The sequence below is a fragment of the Crotalus tigris genome, unplaced genomic scaffold, assembly GCF_016545835.1.
Source record: "Crotalus tigris isolate CLP2741 ecotype Arizona unplaced genomic scaffold, ASM1654583v1 scf7180000018517.1768243, whole genome shotgun sequence".
Classification (NCBI taxonomy): domain Eukaryota; kingdom Metazoa; phylum Chordata; class Lepidosauria; order Squamata; family Viperidae; genus Crotalus; species Crotalus tigris.
The window spans coordinates 960,411-979,375 of record NW_024097052.1 but is presented as its reverse complement, the minus strand read 5'-3'; the positions used below and the strand labels follow the sequence as shown (position 1 = coordinate 979,375).

Genomic DNA, 18,965 nt, shown 5'->3' with positions numbered 1-18,965 from the left:
AAATGCTGCATTCCTTGAGCAAGTCCATTTTATCCAATGTGCATTTTTTTTTTTTTTTTTTTTTTGCTGGAAACTGGAAATAAATACCAGGGACAAGCAAACATTTTGAAAATCAGTCATGTGACCACGATACAACGCAAATGGCCTTAAAGATGAGCCAACTGCCAAAACTGCAATCACATGACTGCCGGGGGGGGCATTACAGCCCTTCTAACTTCAAAATTGAGTCGTAAGTAGCTTTGGGGGGAGTCCATCATAAATTTGAATGGTCATTGAGCAAGGACTTCCCTGTATACTGGACGGCTCAATATGTTTGACAGTTTTCTTGGAACTGTATCCTGCGTAGAGCAATTTTTCTCAACCTCAGCATCTTCAAGAAGTGCACGAACAGCACGCTGGCTGCGGAATTCTGGGTGTTGAAGTCCACACCTCTTAAAAGTTGTGAAGTTGAGAAATACTGCTATAGAGAAAGATACACAAGAAAAATATGAACTTCCTTTGGGTAACGTTTCTCCATCACTCCTGTTTATTGAAGAACTCCTACTGTAATACACAGGGGAGAATCTCAAGCAGTTTTCATGCAAAGGCACAGCTAATACAACCTGCAGATAGATTTATCCTCTCCCACCTACCATCTCTGGTACAAAACACAGGGCTCCCCAAACGGATTTAAATCTTTAATTTCAGCAGTGGATTGGTGTTCTAAAATAAAAAATAAAAATCCAGCACAATGTCCCCAACAGAAATTTCCAGGGAAAGAAATACACAATTTCCTGAGAGGTGACAGTGCAAATATGGTTCAACAGTGGCCTCTGGCAGCAGCCAAGAACGTCCCCCTTGAAGTGAGGTTTCCAGCAGAAACAGGAACAGTTTTTCATTTGCCTGTCCAGAGTCAAAAAGTCTACAAGCTATTTGAAGAAAAGACCTTCCCTTAAAAGAGGTCTATATACTTTGCGAGAGTCCCTTTAAGAGCCAAATTCCTGCCTTCCCTTTAACAGCCAAATCCTGCCTTGGATGTGAACTAATCTTTTAGATGTCCATTAATTGAGCTTCGGAGGCCATTCCATTAGAGGATAAACAACATTTTATGGAAGAGGGGAGATTCCAAAGTCAAATATCAAGATTCATAAAATCCATCTTCATCTCCGCGGGATCTCAGCAGCTGCAGAAATCTGCCAGAGCTGGAGAGAACAGCAAACATACTTTGCATGGGCTGATGGGCTCAACACCGGCTGGAAACCAATATTCAAAATCAAAGAATTCAGACCTCAAATAAAAGAAAATCTAACCAGCTAGCAATAAAAATAACCAGCTTCCTTAATTCTTCTCAGGCCGGTTCCGGTTGAGAACTGCTTTGGGGGCAAATTCCAGCTTGTCCTTCAGGCTGACCACTTGGGTAAGGTCTTTCCCAACACTCTCTTGGAGCTTACGGTCCTCACGCCGTTCTGAAATGCTCTTCTCGTCCTCGGGGGTCTGCGGAGGGGGCTTGCCCCGGATGAACCACTCGAGGTTGTAGCCCACCACCCCAACCACAAAGGCTACGGGGAAGGTAACGTAAGGAGCATAGGTCCGTATGCTGGCCCAGAAGATGGGCCACATGACGCCAAGCGGGATCTGTAGAAACGAAGGAAAACACAGTTGAAGGATCAGCATCAGCAACACCACTATACAGGTAGTCCTCGGCTTACAATTCATTTAGCGACTGAAAAAAGTGACTTACGACCATTTTTCACAGTTACGGCCTTTGCAGCATCCCCACGATCATGTGATCAAAATTCCGATGCTTGGCAACTGCTTCATACTTATGACCGTTGCGATGTCCCAAGGTCATGTGATCCCCTTTTGCGACCTTCTGACAAGCAAAGTCAACAGGGGGGGGCAGTTTCAGTCAACAACCAGATCACTAACTGATCAACTGCAGTGGTTCACTTAACAACTATGGCAAGAAAGGTCGTAAAATGGGGCAAAACTCAACGGTGATCCTAATGTCTCACTTAACAACAGAAACATTGGGCTCAACTGAAACCCCCCCCCAGAGGGAGAGGTGATTGGGAAAATACTGGAATGTGCAGAAATGAACAGAGTAACAACGACAATTAAAGATAAGACAGAGTCAGACTACTATGAAATCTGCGGAACTTTTTATGATTGGCTGGTAAGAGAATACAGTTAAAAGATAGTTAACATCAATTTAGATGGAAGAAGAAGGAGCAGATAAGGAGGGAGACCCAGGCGACACAGTATTGAATAACTGGAGGTTGTATAAATATTTATAGAAGCATATACCGAGAAGGTTAGATAAATAGAAGTATTAATGTAAGAGAAAATTAATCTTATTGTATATAATACATTTAGGGAAATTTGGAGAGAGGAGTTGCTCGGACATTACCCCTGAATTTATCTGAAGAGGGATGAGAGGGAAAAAAAGAGAGGAGAGAGAAAAGAGTAAAGGAGGGGAGAAGGAAGTAGCAAGGTTGGAGGAGAAGAGAAGTAGGGAGAAGCGGTGAAGGAAAGAGAAGAGGAAGAAGAGGGAAGTAGGGAAGAGAAGAAAGGGAGAAAGAAGGTAGAGAAGAAGGAGTGTGGATACAGTGAAAGGGGAAATGGGCGAGCAACACCAAAAGTCATGTGTATGTATTTATTTCATTTTATTAAAAGTATCTTACATATGAATGTAAAAAGAATGTTAACATCTGATAAATATCATGGTATATGTATGGGGGAGAGTTTGGAAAAATAAAAAATTATTAGAAACGCTGGCCTCAGTTGTGGCTGTAAGTCGAGGACTACCTGCAGTTACATTCAAGGCATGCTCAGGAAATGGATTTGCATGGGGAAGCTATCTATATTCACCGGCTATGATCAGTCTGGCCAGAAATCCCAGTTTAAAGTGTCTGCTTCAAAGCATCTATGGCAGAGGTCTCCAATCTTTCTGGGCTCAAGGACTGGAGGGAAGGAGAGCAGCTTCAAAATTGGTGTGCGTGCACGCATGTGTGCATGGGGCCACACACACCGTTTACACACGCGGCATGTGCTGGCACTGTGCGTATGCATGAATGGCCGTGTACCCCCATGGCGGCTAGCAACCTGTTTGTGCATGTACAAAGAGGTCGCGCAAACCGCTCAGGCTAGCAGCACATGTGCAAACGGGCTGTGGACACCCACTCCGGGCTAGCATTCCCGTTCACGCCTGCGCACACGTGCAAACAGGACAGCGGGCGCTAGCACAAGTGGAGGGGAAATGCACGCCCACGCCTGCGCACACTGGCCAGCCTTTTGTACGACCTGCTAGCCAAGAGCCCACGGTCTGATCCCTGATCTACGGGATCTTTGGTGCTCTCTGGGCCTAGTGTTTTTCTTGCAGACGTTCCCTTGGCACTGATGATGTTACCTAGTTTAGCAATGAAAGGTCTGCAAGAAAACCACCAAGCTTAGAAAGCACCAAGAACCTCACAATCCTGAGCTATAAATATTCCGTCGGTCCATCCATCTATTCCGTAGCTACTCACTTCACTATTCCCCCAACTAAGCCATTCTGCACGAATAGTAAGCACATTGCAAACGCTCTGGACTGTGATCAAATAACCATTTTTATTAGTTAAAGAGAATGCAAGAAGCTGGCAGTCATTTTAAAAGCTTTAAGGGTAATTCGTTTAAAATGATTGAAGGGTAAAAGAGGAAAGGAATCTGATGATTACTCAGAGCAGTGTTCAAAGGAGGACTGTTATACCTCCATATCTGTCCCCCTCATTTGGCAAGAAGCCTGCACTGGAGGTATTTCTGTAGGGCAGTGGTTCTCAACCTGTGGGTCGGGACCCCATTTTGGGGTCGAACGACCATTTCACGGGGGTCGCCAAACAACGCAGTCCGCCATTTTTTTCCCCTTTTCCTTAGCTGTGCTACTCCCTTTTATTCTATTGGCTTTTGAAAGCCAATAGAATAGACTCTCTTGAATAGAGTCTAATTCTATTTGCTTTCAAAAGCCAATAGGAATTGTCCAGGCTGTCTCTGCCCTGCTGAGCCCGCCAAAAGTCCCATTCTGCAAACGGTGCTGCACCAGTTGAGTAGTCCTTGACTTACAATCGGTTGAGTAGTCCTCGACTTACAACCGGTTGGGGGTCGCGGCATTAAAAAGGTTGAGAACCACTGCTGTAGGGGCACAATTTCAGCAAACCATGGCTTTTAGCAGGCTCGGGCCAAGAATCCATTTTTGCTAGGAAAAAGAGGTATTTTCTCTGCAGGTGACTGAATTCCCTGGGGAGATGGCAAAACCACCACCGAGTATGTGATAGCGTTTTAAAAGACTAACCCTAACTTTATTGGTTTTTAAAAAGCCACAAGGCTCTTGATTGGTTTTCCCTGAGTAGCTATTTAAAATGTCATTTTGTCTCCCCTGGGCTTTTTCTTTCCAGACAGCAAGAAATCAAAGGCACTTTATTTAAGCAGAATTATCTCCTTCTTGCTCGGCTCCAAAGTCCTATTGCAAACAAACACACCCACTTCTCACTGTGGCTTCTCGCCCTGCTTGAGCAAGGCAGAGGCTCTGTTAGCCCTACGTGGTAGACCAAGCTAGAAACCAAGGTTATGAATCTTTGTACATTTGGGGGAAAAAACATATCAGAAAATCTTCACTTACGATATTTTTAAAACACCAAGAGGGCAATTGACGTGAACTAAATGGCCCTCACCAACTTTTGGTTCACATTTTTTTAAAAAGTCATTCCCAAAATGCTTTTTTTTTTTTTTAATCTCAAGACATGTCCAAGCCTCTTAGAATTATCTATGAGACTGAAAGATTCTTCTGACAGCTGCTAAGATCCCAAATTATCTGGGACTTTTTAAAGCCAGCACCTGCATCCTGTACTGTATTTGGAAATGTACCGGAATCCTACAGTGCTATTTAAGGACAGCTAATTAGAGTCCCAGTACATAATTCCAACATGCAGGGAAGTAGACATATCCTGCATTAGTTAGAATTCTCAGGCAAAATAATTGATTGATTTGTAAAATTATCTTTGTGCAGATAACTACAGCGAGTCCTCTTCGGTCCAAGGACAGCGATGTCACTACTTCCTAGACCAGTGTTTCTCAACCTTAGCAACTGTAAGATTGTGGATTTCAACTCCCAGAATTCCCAAGCCAGCCATGTTGAAGTCCACTCATCTTAAAGTTGCCAAGTTTGAGAAACAGTAAGAGCAAAGTGACAAATCAGTACAAGTGAAGACAAAGAACGATGTGATGACTTTGATCTAACACTGGAACTCTTATGCTTTTCCCTAATGTCTCTAATCCAGTGGTTCTCAACCTTTTTAATGCCGCGACCCCCAACCGGTCGTAAGTCGAGGACTACTCAACTGGTGCAGCACCATTTGCAGAATGGGACTTTTGGCGGGCTCGGCAGGGCAGAGACAGCCTGGACAATTCCTATTGGCTTCTGAAAGCCAATAGGATTAGACTCTATTCAAGAGAGTCTATTCTATTGGCTTTCAAAAGCCAATAGAATAAAAGGGAGAAGCAGAGCTAAGGAAAAGGGGGAAAAAATGGCGGACTGCGTTGTTTGGCGACCCCTGTGAAATGGTCGTTTGACCCCAAATGGGGTCCCGACCCACAGGTTGAGAACCACTGCTCTAATCCAACAATTTGATTTCCAAGTCTCCTAAAGTGTCAGTACTATTGTATCTCTAGTCAAAGACCCAGAATGCTACCTGCTTGGAACAGCACCATGAGAGTAGAGGACTGCTTGTACATTAGACTATTATCTCTGCACCTTAGATTCTGCAGTTAATTCTGATCAGTGCCAGCTATATTTAGATGGTAGCCAAAAGCTTATAAGTCTCTGACTGGGAATAGACGCATTTGGGAGAACGTGCTTTGACTGGACCTCAATGACTTGACCTGGCTATGGTTTGCTGGATATCTTCTCCACCTGCTTTCAACAGCCAGACTCTTTAGCTACACTTCCCTACTCTACCATTATCAAGAAATTCCTCCTTATTTCAAGTGAAAGATCCAAACTCAAATTAGGAAAGAATTTCCTGATGGTAAGAGGTATAAAAGAATGGATAAGCATGCCCCCTGACATTATGGGTGCTCCATCAGTAGAAGTGTTCAAGAAAAGATTGGACAGCCAATTTGTCCAGGAGGGTATGAAGATTCCTGCTCTGATCAGAGGGCTGGATCAGAAGAACCTCTATGGGCCTTCCAAACCTACACTACTACATCAAAGTTAGGCACAAGACATTCAGGAGCCTTGTATTCTATTTGCTAGTCATGCTCCAGTGGAAGGCCTGGATTTTGGAGAAGACCTCTGGACCAAACTAACAAACCTGGTCCTTTGTGGGGCACAGACCAATCCAATTCCAATCACTTCCACAGTTGCACTACCCATCAACAGTCCTTGTTAGGAAGGAGCTTTACTGATGTGATTTTTTTTGTTTGCAGGGAAGCGGTTGAGCCAGGAGTTGATGTAAGCCAAGGGTCTTCAAACTTGGCCCTTTTATGACTTGTGGACTTCAACTCCCAGAATTCCTCAGGCAGCGTGCCTGGCTGAGGAATTCTGGGAGGTGAAGTCCACAAGTCATAAAAGGGCCAAGTTTGAAGACCCCTGCTCCAAGACGTGCAAACAAGCCAAGTTAACTCTGAAGCGCTTTAGAAATTTGCTTACATCAGGGGTCTTCAAACTTGGCCCTTTTATGACTTGTGGACTTCAACTCCCAGAATTCCCCAGCCAACTTCTGGGAGTTGAAGTCCACAAGTCTTAAAAGTTGCCACGGTTGGAGACCCCTGTCCTAGTGGACTGCCCACTAGGCAGGAGGGCAGTCAAGTTATAGAGGTCAAAGCTTGCACAACCCACTAAGCACAAAGGATTTCGTCTTTGTTTATATTACAGTGTTTCTCAACCTTGACCATTTTAAAGCATGTGGACTTCAACTCCCAGAATTCCACAGCCAGCAATGCTGGCTGTGGAATTCTGGGAGTTGAAGTCCACATGCCTTAAAATGGTCAAGGTTGAGAAACTTAAAATGGTCAAGGTTGAGAAACACTGGTTTATAACTAAGGGCCAAGGGTGATCTCCTCTATCTTTTCTACCAAGGCAGAGGGAACTGGATAGATCCATTTTGGATCTGCTCAACCTGTCACCACGCCGTGAAAGATCCAGCATTAGCAGCCGAGAGTGACGCTTTTAGGATCTGGATCTAGCAACCAGGGGGAGGGAAACCACCTACCCAACAGTTGACGCTACTAGCTTCCAAACTCGGTTTTGCTTCTCTGACCCCCAAAGGTGGCACCGGATTCCACGCCAGGGGGGGCGCCTTTCCCACCCCCGTCCCCAGATTTCTGCTAGCCGGGTTGCTCAGCCCCTCGCCTCCCTTCCAAGGCGGGGAAGCTCCGGGTTGGATCCCCCAACCCAACGGTCAACCCCTCTTTTTCAAGGACGGGAAGGGGGGGCGCCCGGACGCGCAGGCAGAGATCCCCCAAGCCAGCCAGGCTGGAAACCGTGCGACCGTCCTCCAAGGTCGGGAAGCCTGGCCGAGAAGCTCCAGCCAAGCGCGCAAGGAGCGACCTTGCGGCCGATCGCCGCGCTCCAACGCTACCCGGAGCCAGAACCGGCGCAAACCGTCCCCCGCGGGCTGGAAAGGTGGGGATGAAAACACGCCGGGAAGGCAGGGGGGCTTCCGACGGCCGGGACCGGCCTCCCCTCGCCGCCCTCCGTCTCACCTCCTCTCCTCCTCCTCCTCCAGCGGGGCCGCCGCCAAGCCAGGCCAAGCCCCTCCAGCGGGCTCCGCGTGCGCCCTAGCTCCGCTTCCTGCCGCCGCTTCATTGGCCGCCGCCGCTGCTCTCCGCCCAGGGCTGCCCATTGGCGGCGGGCGGCTGGAGCGAGGAGGGACCGAGCGGGAGGCGGACCGGGAGCTTCCTCTCTCCGCTCCTGCCGCCCGGGGCTGCGCCTTTCTCGGAGAGCAGCCCCGTCCCCTCCGAGCGCCCGGAGGCAGAGCGCGCCTGGTCGTGGCGCGTCGATCGCTTCGGTTTAAGCTGTAGGAACAGAGGCATCGGATCAAACTCCTATTGTTTTTGTAGCGTCCCACCCATGCACAACGTTCCTCCAGGCCTTCCTGTCCTCTACCATCTTCTGGAGTCCCTTTAAGCCAGTGGTTCTCAAGCTTTTTAATGCCGCGACCCCCAACCGGTCGTAAGTCGAGGACTACTCAACTGGTGCAGCCCCGTTTGCAGAATGGGACTTTTGGTGGGCTCAGCAGGGCAGAGACAGCCTGGACAATTCTTGTTGGCTTTTGAAAGCCAAGAGAATTAGACTCTATTCAAGAGAGTCTATTCTATTGGCTTTCAAAAACCAATAGAATAAAAGGGAGTAGCACAGCTAAGGAAAAGGGGAAAAATGGCGGACTGCGTTGTTTGGCGAACCCCGTGAAAAGGTCGTTCGACCCCAAATGGGGTCCCGACCCACAGGTTGAGAACCACTGCTTTAAGCTCACACCTACTGCTCCAGTGACTCCCTCCAGCTACCTCTTTCTCTGTCGTCCCCTTCTTCTATTGCCCTCCATCTTTCCCAACATTAGGCCCTTCTCCAGTGAGTTCTTCCTTCTCATCAGGTGGCCAAAGTATTTGAGTTTCAACTTCAGGATCTGGCCTTCTAAAGAGTAGTCGGGGTTGATCTCCTCTAGGACTGACCTGTTTGAATGCCTTGCAGTCCAGGGGACTCACAGGAGTCTTCTCCAGCACCAGAGTTCAAAGGCCTCCATTCTTTGGCGCTAAGCCTTTCTTAGGGTCCAACTTTCACAGCCATCCATTGCAACTGAGAAAACCATGGCCTTGACTATACGCACTTTTGTTGGCAGGGTGATGTCTCTTCTTTTTAGTACGCTGCCTAGATTTGCCATTGTAGTAGTCCTGCTTTATAAAGCCTTAGTAAGGCCTCACCTGGAATGCTGCATCCAGTTTTGGTCCTCCCGTTACAAAAATGATGTCGAGACTTGGGGAAAGTGTTGGCCTCTTGAAGTGATTTGTGGGAAGTCAGCACCCCCCCTCCCCCAGAGAAGGAAATATTAAAAGGGCAGAATATTATACTTCCTCAAAGGATCTTAAAGAGGCAGAAAAACATGCCCAATTTTTCTTAAGAGCCCCAAGTCTCCCTCCCCCAAGCAGAAACCAGCTCTGTAGAAATGCAGATGTAAATAACCCAGGAAGGCTGAATCTAGAAGATTAAGAAGACAAAGACACCTAACATCTACACACCCTATCCAAACTCCAAGACAAGACATAATAGGATTAACCTACAGATGCCAAAGGGACACAGGTCAAAATACATGACACAGGAAATACAAAGCCTCAAACAGGAACAGGAAACAACTCCAAACAAAAGCCCAAGAAGATATAAAAACCCACTCCCTACATGTGCTCTCTCTCTTTTCTTCCAGAGCCATCTTCCTATCTGGCTCTCCTCTTCAATAAACTGCAACCTTCTTTCTAAAGCAGTCGCCATGTTGTTTATTCCCGGCTTGGACTGAACCATGATGGAGACTTTTCCTTCAACATATTTGTTGGGTTTTGATGGTTCTAGCTGGCTTTGTGCTGGGAAAAAGGCAGGAACTCCAGAGTTGGTCATGCTTGGTCTCAGAGCAGGAGTCTTCAACCCCTGGTCCATGGACCAGTACCAGATGGCGGCATGCCAGTAACCAGTCTGCACAAACAAGTGTGGGAACAATTTAGAGAAAGAAATATTTTTGGGAATGTTAAAAAGGCAGAATATAGTTCCCCAGAAGATTTTAAAGGCAGAAACCAACTCCCCCACCCAAGTCTCTCTGCCCCAAACAGAAACCAGGTCTGCAGAAATGCAGATGTGATAATCTTGTCAGAAAGATTGGAGTCAAGAAACTGGGATTAGGAAGAAAGATCCCTAGAATCAACAATCCCTCACACCAAAAAAATCCAACAGTCATCAGCCCCAGGGAAGCAGGATATGACCTTTGGGACATATTAGGATGAACCCACCACCATCAGAATACCAGAAAGGCACATACAGACTCAGGTCAAAGTTCATGCTACAGGAGCAACTCCAAACAAAAGCCCAAGAAGGTATAAAAACCCACTCCCTACATGTGCTCTCTCTTTTCCTCCAGAGCCATCTTTCTCTCTGGCTCTCCTCTTCAATAAACTACAACCTTCTTTCTAAAGCAGTCGCCATGTTGTTTATTCCCAGCTTGGACCTGACCCTGATGAAGACTTTTCCTTCGCTCCAGCTAGGCTTTGCTGGTGAGCCCACAAGCGATGGCGTGAAACCTGCCCTTGGCACAGTCTCCACAAGCAGGTGCATGTGAATGTGCCTCCAACCTCTGCTTTTCCTTTTCCTGGCTGGTTGGTTTAATTAAGCTCTTGTGCAAGCCTACGTTGCCTAGAGATTAAGCCAAAGGTTGGCTGTTGCAGCACGCTATAATTAGGCTTGTAGTTACAGCTAACCCAGAAATGCTATTCATGTTTGAAATGTATTCAGAAATGCTGGAGCCCCCTTGTTGGTGACGTGAACCCATTGCAAAGGTTGAGGGGGTCTACTGGAAGTGGCCCAAAAGGACAAGACACAGCCGCCACAATGCCATCGAAGTGCCACCTGATTGTTTTTTTAAATGCATGTGAAAACCATGTGTTGCTTTGATGGCATGGTTGTGCCTCCATCTTGACTTTTTTGACCACCCCCTGTAGATACTCTCGATCAGGGTGCTACCCCAGAGCTGCAGGTCCCAGGACTACTTGCTGTTTAGCTTCCAAGGGCATTTTAAAATAATAATAATGATGGTGATGATGATGATGATGTTGGAAGGGATCTTGGAGGTCATCAAGTCCAACCTCTTGCTCAGGCAGGTAACCCTATACCATTTCGGACAGATGGCTGTCCAGTTTCTTCTTAAAAACTTTCAGTGTTGGAGCATTCACCGCTTCTGGAGGCAGGTTGTTCCACTGGTTGATTGTTCTCACTGTCAGGAAGTTTCTCCTTAGTTCTAGGTTGCTTCTCTCCTTGATGAGTTTCCATCCGTTGCTTCTTGTCCTGCCTTCAGGTGCTTTGGAGAATAGCTTGACTGCCTCTTCTTTGGGGCAGCCCCTGAGATATTGGAAGACTGCTATCATGTCCCCCGTTGTCCTTCTCTTCATTAAACTAGACATACCCAATTCCAGTAACTGTTTCTTGTATGCTTTAGCCTCCAGTCCCCTAATCATCTTTGTTGCTCTTCTCTGTACTCTTTCTAGAGTCTCAATATCTTTTTTACATCATGGTGACCAAAACTGGATGCAGTATTCCAAGTGTGACCTTACCAAGGCATTGTAGAGGGGTATTAATATTTTGCTGGATCTTGACTCTATCCTCTTGTTAATGCAGCCCAGCACTGTGTTGGCTTTTTTGGCAGCTGCAGCACACTGCTAGGGAAGCTTCTGATTTTTAAAGCTCTCTGTGGCTTGGGAGCATCATGAATTTGATTTGACTTAATCAGATTTTCCCATCAGATCTAGCCCTACCCGTTTCTCCAGAAGGCAATGAAGATGGAGTGATTTGAAGAGAAACAACATCCTCCATGTAACTGAGATTGCCGACGCTGCTGTGTAATTTTTACCGTGGGACAGTCTCCCGCTAATGATTATTTATTAATCTAATTTATGGTATTAGAGTGTTATTGGGGATGCTCTGTCATTTTGATTATTGTCATTTGTATTGTTTGCCATGGTCGTTTTATTGTTTATGGTGGCGCTGCTGATGTTTTATTACTTTGTACTGTTGGGTGCACCCTGGCTGCATTAATTGGAGCTGGTGTCAGCTGCTGTTGAGGCTGAATAAATTTCAGGCACATAGAATTCATAAATAAAATTAAGGCTCCTGAGATACAGGGAGTGGGCTTTTCACACCACACATGACATTACACCAAACCACAGTGATTGACTTTAGTTCTGGGTTCATAGTGAAAGCTAAATATGGTTTTTTTTAAAAAAAAAAAAAAAAACAGTTGCTGTGTTTATCTGTGCCACAGATTATCAGAAGAATCATATAGTGGCTTATAGAACTGGTTAGCATAGAAAGATAATAGGATAATGGCAGTGGTGGGATTCAGCCGGTTCGCACCACTTTGGCAGAACCAGTAGCTAATTTTTTGTTGCCCTGGCCCAGAATGGACTTCCGGAAACGGCATCCACACAGAGAACCGGTTGTCCATCTATTTGAATCCCACCACTCCTTCCTTCCTTCCTTCCTTCCTTCCTTCCTCCCTCCCTCCCTCCCTCCCTCCCTCCCTCCCTCCCTCCCTCCCTCCTTCCTTCCTTCCTTCCTTCCTTCCTATGGTGGGATTCAGCCAGTTCGCACCACTTCGGCAGAACTGGTAGCTAATTTTTTGTTGCCCAGGCCCAGAATGGACTTCCAGAAGCAGCATCCACACAGAGAACTGGTTGTTCACATATTTGAATCCCACCACGGGATAATGGCCTGTTTTGAATATAATGCACTGTACTCCAACACTGGAAGTTTTTAAGAAGAGACTGGACAGCCATTTATCTGAAATGGTATAGGGTTTCCTGCCTGAGCAGGGGGTTGGACTAGATGATCTCCAAGGTCCGTTCCAGCTTTATTGTTGTTGTTGTTGTTGTTATTTAAGTCACTTTCTTCAGGGCCGTGGTTACTTCGAACGGTCGCTAAATCTACCATTGTAAGTTGAGGACTACCTGTCGAATCAAAGGCTATGAATTAGCCTCCTGTGTATTCTAAGATTTGTCTTTGGGGAATTCTTAAACCCTTAAATTCTGTCAGGTTACAAGAAACCAAACATTGATTTATTTAGATCAGACAATTCTCCACAGTGCTTTTCCTTTAGACACTCAAAATCGCTTACAGTGAATAAATAATGCATATAAACTTTTTTTTTTTTGCTGCAGATGAAAGCTACGAAGTGCTGCTTGCATTCGGAGGAAGCTCTGTACATTTCCCCCCCCCCAACGGTTTTTTCCAAGGGAGATGCTGCTGTTACTGGCTCTATTCCTGTCGATTTCTTCTGGCTTGGGTCACACGTCACATTAAATCTTGCATTCTTTAACCATAGTATGTGGAATTATCTTTGACTGGCTTCACACCACATGGCAAGCCAAAAATCAATATACTGCATTAAGGTTTGGTGTGATGTTTGAGCCCTCTGATTCTAGGCCCACACAATGCACTTTATTTGTAGCAAATCTAGCAGTTGCATTCACACAATATTCTAAGTTTGATTGCTGTTGGGTTTTGATTTCTTTATAGTTCAGCGTGTTGTGTGAACTCAGGCTAATTGACTCGTGTGTTTGGCTTAATGCAGGTATATCTAGCCTTGGCAATTTAAAGACTTGTGGACTTTAAGACATGTTGGCTGGAAAATTCTGGGAATTGCAGTCTACAAGACTTAAAGTTGCCAAGATTGGATACCCTTGGTTTAATGGATTGTACATATCTAGAAAATAAGTTGATGCGCTAATCAAGTTAAAACTCTTCCTTTAGCGATAGTTCAGAAAATGTATGAAAATAAGTTAGAAAGTGGCAAAAAGATCATAATATGGGACTACAGGAGTAGTTAAATTTATTAAAAGATCTAATATCAGTAAGAAAAAAATGTTGTGATCCAAAGTTCCTCTTCTATTTTATTTTACTTATTTTTAAGATTCAGAAATGTTGTATTTATTTAATTCTCCCACTTAGTAATCCGTGAAGGCTTTGTATCTATCTTCCACCATTCTTTATTCCTTTTAAAATGCAAATCGCCTCATTCTTCCTTTTTTCTCATGTAAATATTCTTGTTCAAAGATTTAAATGCGAATACTCCCAAATATAAGCATTTTTTTTAAGTGACTGCCGCTATTTGCCCACATATTTGTTTTATTTTATTACTAGCTATGTTTCATTTTTAACAATGCATTTCTGGACGCAATTCAAAGTTGGCTTTAAACTTGACATTCTTTTATCTGCGAAGTTCTTGGAACTTGATTGTTTGCTTGCCAACATTTCATTACCCAACTAGGTAACTTCATCAGTGTGAGCGAGTATGGGGTGACTCTCTGTTTATATACAGTAACTTGCCCTGCCAGTTTGGGTGGAAATCTAGTTTCTCCTTGGAAGTTTCTTGATTTGAATATTGTTTTCTGCTTGTTCATTTGTCTAGTATGTCATCTCACAAAATAGAGACAGACCCAACTGAGGAAATGTTAGCATCTTAGACCTAACCAAATTGAAAAAATGCTAGGGAATTCCTAGAAGCTTGGCATTCAGACAAATTCGGCCTCAGTAAACACATAGAGATAAACCACACCTACACACCATTCAAAAGAAGCAATAAAAAAACTAGGAAGGCGAAGACTCCTGCGAGTCCCCTGGACTGCAAGGCGATCCAACCGGTCAGTCCTAGAGGAGATCAACCCCGACTGCTCTTTAGAAGGCCAGATCCTGAAGTTGAAACTCAAGTACTTTGGCCACCTAATGAGAAGGAAGGACTCACTGGAGAAGAGCCTGATGCTGGGAAAGATGGAGGGCAAGAGAAGAAGGGAACGACAGAGAATGAGGTGGCTGGGTGGAGTCACTGAAGCAGGAGACGTGAGCTTAAATGGACTCCAGAAGATGGTAGAGGACAGGAAGGCCTGGAGGAACGTTGTCCATGGGGTTGCAATGGGTCAGACATGACTTTGCAACTAACAACAACAACAACAAAGGAAAGAAATAAGAAGACTAAAAGCATCCCGTCCTTCAACCAACACCCAGATTAGCAGCGATTAAGACCAGACAAACAATCAGGCAGAAAACCTTTACCTACTTGGGTAATGAAGCACTGCAAGTGATCACCAAGAACTCACAATTCAGACCTGAGTTACCTGAGATATTTTCTTCTATTACAGTCATTTATCTTTTAGAATGAAAGCAACATGAGGAGCTTCCAATTAAGAACAAGCTTAAGGAATCTCAGGGTTATAGCTAGATAGATAACTGGGGAAAAAAAATCTGTATTTCCAAGAAAAACCCATGTCACTAGGAGTTGAACTCAGTTTTATCTTTTCTCATGGGTTGTAGATGATGTTTACAAAGCACCCTCACAATTCAATTAAAGTACCTTATTTATTTTTTAAAAAACAACAACAACAACAGTCTTCCAGCAGAATTTTGGGGGATATTGAGATACGGTACAACTACTCTGGCTTCATAGAACTAAGGAGAAAATTCCAGACAGAACAATTAATTATTGGAACAACTTGCCTCCCAAAGTTGTGGGTGCTCCAAACCTGGAGATTTCTAAGAAGAGATTGGACAACCATTTTTCTGAAATGGTATAGGTTTCCTGCTTGAACAGGGGGTTGGACTAGAAGACCTCCAAGATCCCTTCCAGCTCTGTTATTCTATTATTCTGTTATTCACGATCCTAAAAATCACAATAGTTTTAAGTATATCTGCAAGGGCTTTCTGTATCTGTCAGCATGGGAAAAAAAATAAATAAACTAGAATTCTGGAATTTGAACGTAGTTCAAGGATTTGTCACTTTTTGTTCCAGCTATACTATCGGTATCCCTGAGTTTTGTAACAATGGAAGAAGCAACGATTTGCAGTGAAAGCTTTAATAGCAGGATACGTGAGTTTCAGTTAAGACAAATTAATGAATTATCCCTACAAAGGAACAGTTCCAGCTTTATCTGCTAGGAAATTGCTGACTGTTCCACACACCTGCTTCCCTGTTTCAGAATTGGTGAGGAAATTATACATATAAATATACATGAATGTTCATTCTTTTTTTACCCCAGAAATGTTCCTTCTATTCAGAGCATAAAGAATAGAAAAATAAGTACAGCTAAGCTATGCAGCTAGTCTCCAAATGGGTCATACTGCAGCATTTTAAAATGCAGAAGGGATTTCCATACGCTCCTTCGAGGGGGTCTTTTGATGTCCAGTCTAATCTAAAGCCCCTGGGAAGGGGCACTTATCCAAATACTAACAAGACCTTGCTAATAAACAGGTTCTATCCCTTAGCTGGCTCAAGCTTAGTTGCTATTTACAAGACACTTAATACTGCACAACTTATAACAAATCTTCATTGCACATGAACATAAGCACAATACTTGACAGAGGTTAATTGTCTCTTCATATAAACTCAAAGATTAAACCAAGCTCTTCCTTAAGAAAAACTCTACTCGAGTTTCTCCAGATGGCTTCTGGGTGGCAGATAAGTTTGGTCAGAGAATTTAAACAGAATTATTGATATATAACCATGAAATAGCAATGGAAGAGAAAAAGTAAAATTTACAGTGAATTAGAAAAAAAAATGCTTTTTCCCACATGCTTTTTCACTGATACATTATTCCAGTGCCGATTACTTAAATAGATAATTCATAGTCCAAAACGTGATGGAAACACGTTAATTTAAGTTGGATTATTTTTTAAAAATTAAATTTGGGCCAATGTCTCAACAATTCTGGAAGATAATTTACTGCAGAATGTATGTACTGATTTTTCTTTCCTGCCATCTGTTTTTCTGCTAACTGTTATAAAACTTTACTTTATAAAAAATATACAGATTTGACTTTGTGTATGGAAACACTTACTGGAATATTTTATGGGTTTTTTGTAGATAATATACATATTTCCATTTTTAAAAGAATGTCATTGTTATGGCATCAGTATCAAAAATATTTTCATATTTAAAAATTAATCTATTTCAGAATTTAACTTAACCTGGGAATTATTTATGGATTAGAATTCTGATTAGTATTATTATTTAGACATGCCACATATGACATTTGAATTATTCTTAATGCAGTGCTTTAAAACATTAGATGTTACCTGTTTTGTTATAACAAAGGTGGGCCTTTTTAGATTTAACCAGCATTTCTATTAACTGTCTTATCTGACTAATTATACTTATCATATTCTTATCTTTTGATCATTTGTGTTCTTTGAATCGATTTTAATGACAGTTGAAATAATCACTTATGTAGTATTACTCCAATGTTATTTTAAAATCCTTGTTCAATTTTATATATCTGAATACTTCCACAATTCTTAAAAATCTTTTTGTTTTTTTCCCTCTTGACGTTGTTTTAAAATAATTGTGTTAAAATAATTGAAACCAGCCAACAAATCACCTACTTTGTTTTTTAAAAAGGCGGAGATTGGAGTTGCACCGTTAGATATTCATTGAATGCTGAGAGGTAATCCTCCGGATGTGATCCTTTTACAAAAATGATTAAAGCAGTGTTCACTGTTGCAAGACAGCAACTGCTCCTTTCTCACATCAACATGACATCACAACAAGTACAAAAGGAACAGAGGAGGCATTATGATGGTGCAATACTGCCTCGTTGATTGTTGCATATCTACAGTACATACTATATATGCAACTTGGTAATGGCAGCAACATCGAGAAGCACTATGAGAAACTGGAGAAGGATCAGAGCTGAAGGAGGAACTTAGAAAGGACATGGTAAAAGCCAAAGTGGTCCCAATAGTGGTAGGAACATTCAAGGCTATGACTCCCAAGTTGGGATCCAACAGATCCCAGGAACAACATCAGTGCTCTCTGTTCAGAAGACTCCGTGCTAACAACAGCTAAGATCTTACACAGAACCCTCAAATTCCCAGTTCTCTGTAGAGGATCTGAGATTGAAGAAGACACAGGCCATGCATTAGGGTGAAAAGGGAATTTTATATAGAGAGAATATATTTATATATTCTTGCATATACCTCTGGAATCACCTGAAGCTCTGGAAGACATGTCTCTTTCATAATAGGCAAATAGGCTACTGAGAGGGCTTTTTTGCAGATATTAATGGCTGGACAAGTTCCTAAAAGGTCTTAGGTTCCTACGCTAGTTCCTCAGAGTAAGGTCTTAAGATAAAAGTAAAGCTTTTCCCTGTTTAGTCATGTCCAACTCATCTCCATTTCTTAGCCGAGGGAGCCTGCATCGTCCAAAGATACTTCCATGGTCATGTGGCCGGCATAACTATATACTGAGGTGCACAAGACACTGTTGCCTTCCCACTGAAGTGGTACCTATTTATCTACTAGTGTTTGCATGCTTTCAAACTGCTCAGTGGGTGGGAGCTGAGGTCAGTAACAGGAGCTCACTCCATCTCATGGTGCTGGGGCTTTGAACCTGGGCTATTGACTCTCTAGCCAACAAGCCCACCATTCTAACCACTGAGCCATTGCATCCCTCTGGCCCTAGATGCTTAGGGCTTTAAAATTCAACATCAGCACCTTAAGTTGTACCTGGTAAGCGAGAGGATCCTAAATGGGTCTTTTAATGGGGAGTCAAGCACTTCCTGTAGCTTCTACTAATTAGTAGCTTTGCTGCCATGTTTTGTGCTGGTTGCTGCTTCTGAACACTTTTTAAGGATAATCATAATAATGGAAAATTAATATAAGATGCGTAATACAATGCCACTTTCCCCAATCTGGCAACCTCTTATTTGTCTGAAATGGTATAGGGTTTCCTGCCTGAGCAGGTGGTTGGACTTGATGATCTCCAAGGTCCCTTCAAACTCTGTCATTCTACTCTGCTCTGCTCTGCTCTGCTCTGCTCTTCTCTGCTCTATTCTGTTTTCCAAAATTGGCACCTATAAGATGTGTAGATTTCAGCTCTCAGAATTCCTTAGCCAGCATGGCATCAGACACATAAGGCTAGGGCCACAATTTATGGCAAGTCACAAACTATGGTTAAGTCACTATAGTTGGATCAGTCCAATGTGCTAAACCAAAAGCAATGACCCACCTTTGTGGTTTTGTGTGGTACTTTTAACATTTACATTAAAATGCAAGGATAGTTTTGCTAGATTAAAGCAGTTGGAAGGAATCAATATTATTGGCGGTATCTTTCTGGGGAAAATTAAAATGCCACAGGGGTGCCTAAGCTTCTGAGATCTCCCAACTCTATTTATCAGGAAAAGGGGTTTTGTTGTTGTTGGTGTGTGTGTGTGTGTGT

At 43.5% G+C, this 18,965-nt stretch overlaps 1 protein-coding gene across 2 annotated transcripts; it reads right to left on the bottom strand.

Moving 5' to 3' along the window:
- Nucleotides 1-663: 663 nt before the first annotated feature.
- Nucleotides 664-7,862, bottom strand: SMIM12 (small integral membrane protein 12). Of its 2 annotated transcripts, none has more exons than XM_039353378.1 (2): nucleotides 7,717-7,862; nucleotides 664-1,614 (listed from the first exon to the last, which is right to left on the bottom strand). In XM_039353378.1, exon 2 carries the CDS (start codon nucleotides 1,597-1,599, stop codon nucleotides 1,318-1,320), a length of 282 nt encoding a protein of 93 aa, XP_039209312.1. In that variant the 5' UTR covers nucleotides 1,600-1,614; nucleotides 7,717-7,862; the 3' UTR covers nucleotides 664-1,317. The 2 variants fall into 2 exon arrangements, with proteins under 2 accessions (XP_039209312.1, XP_039209311.1); XM_039353377.1 differs by lacking the exon at nucleotides 7,717-7,862 and adding an exon at nucleotides 1,721-1,793.
- Nucleotides 7,863-18,965: the final 11,103 nt, after the last annotated feature.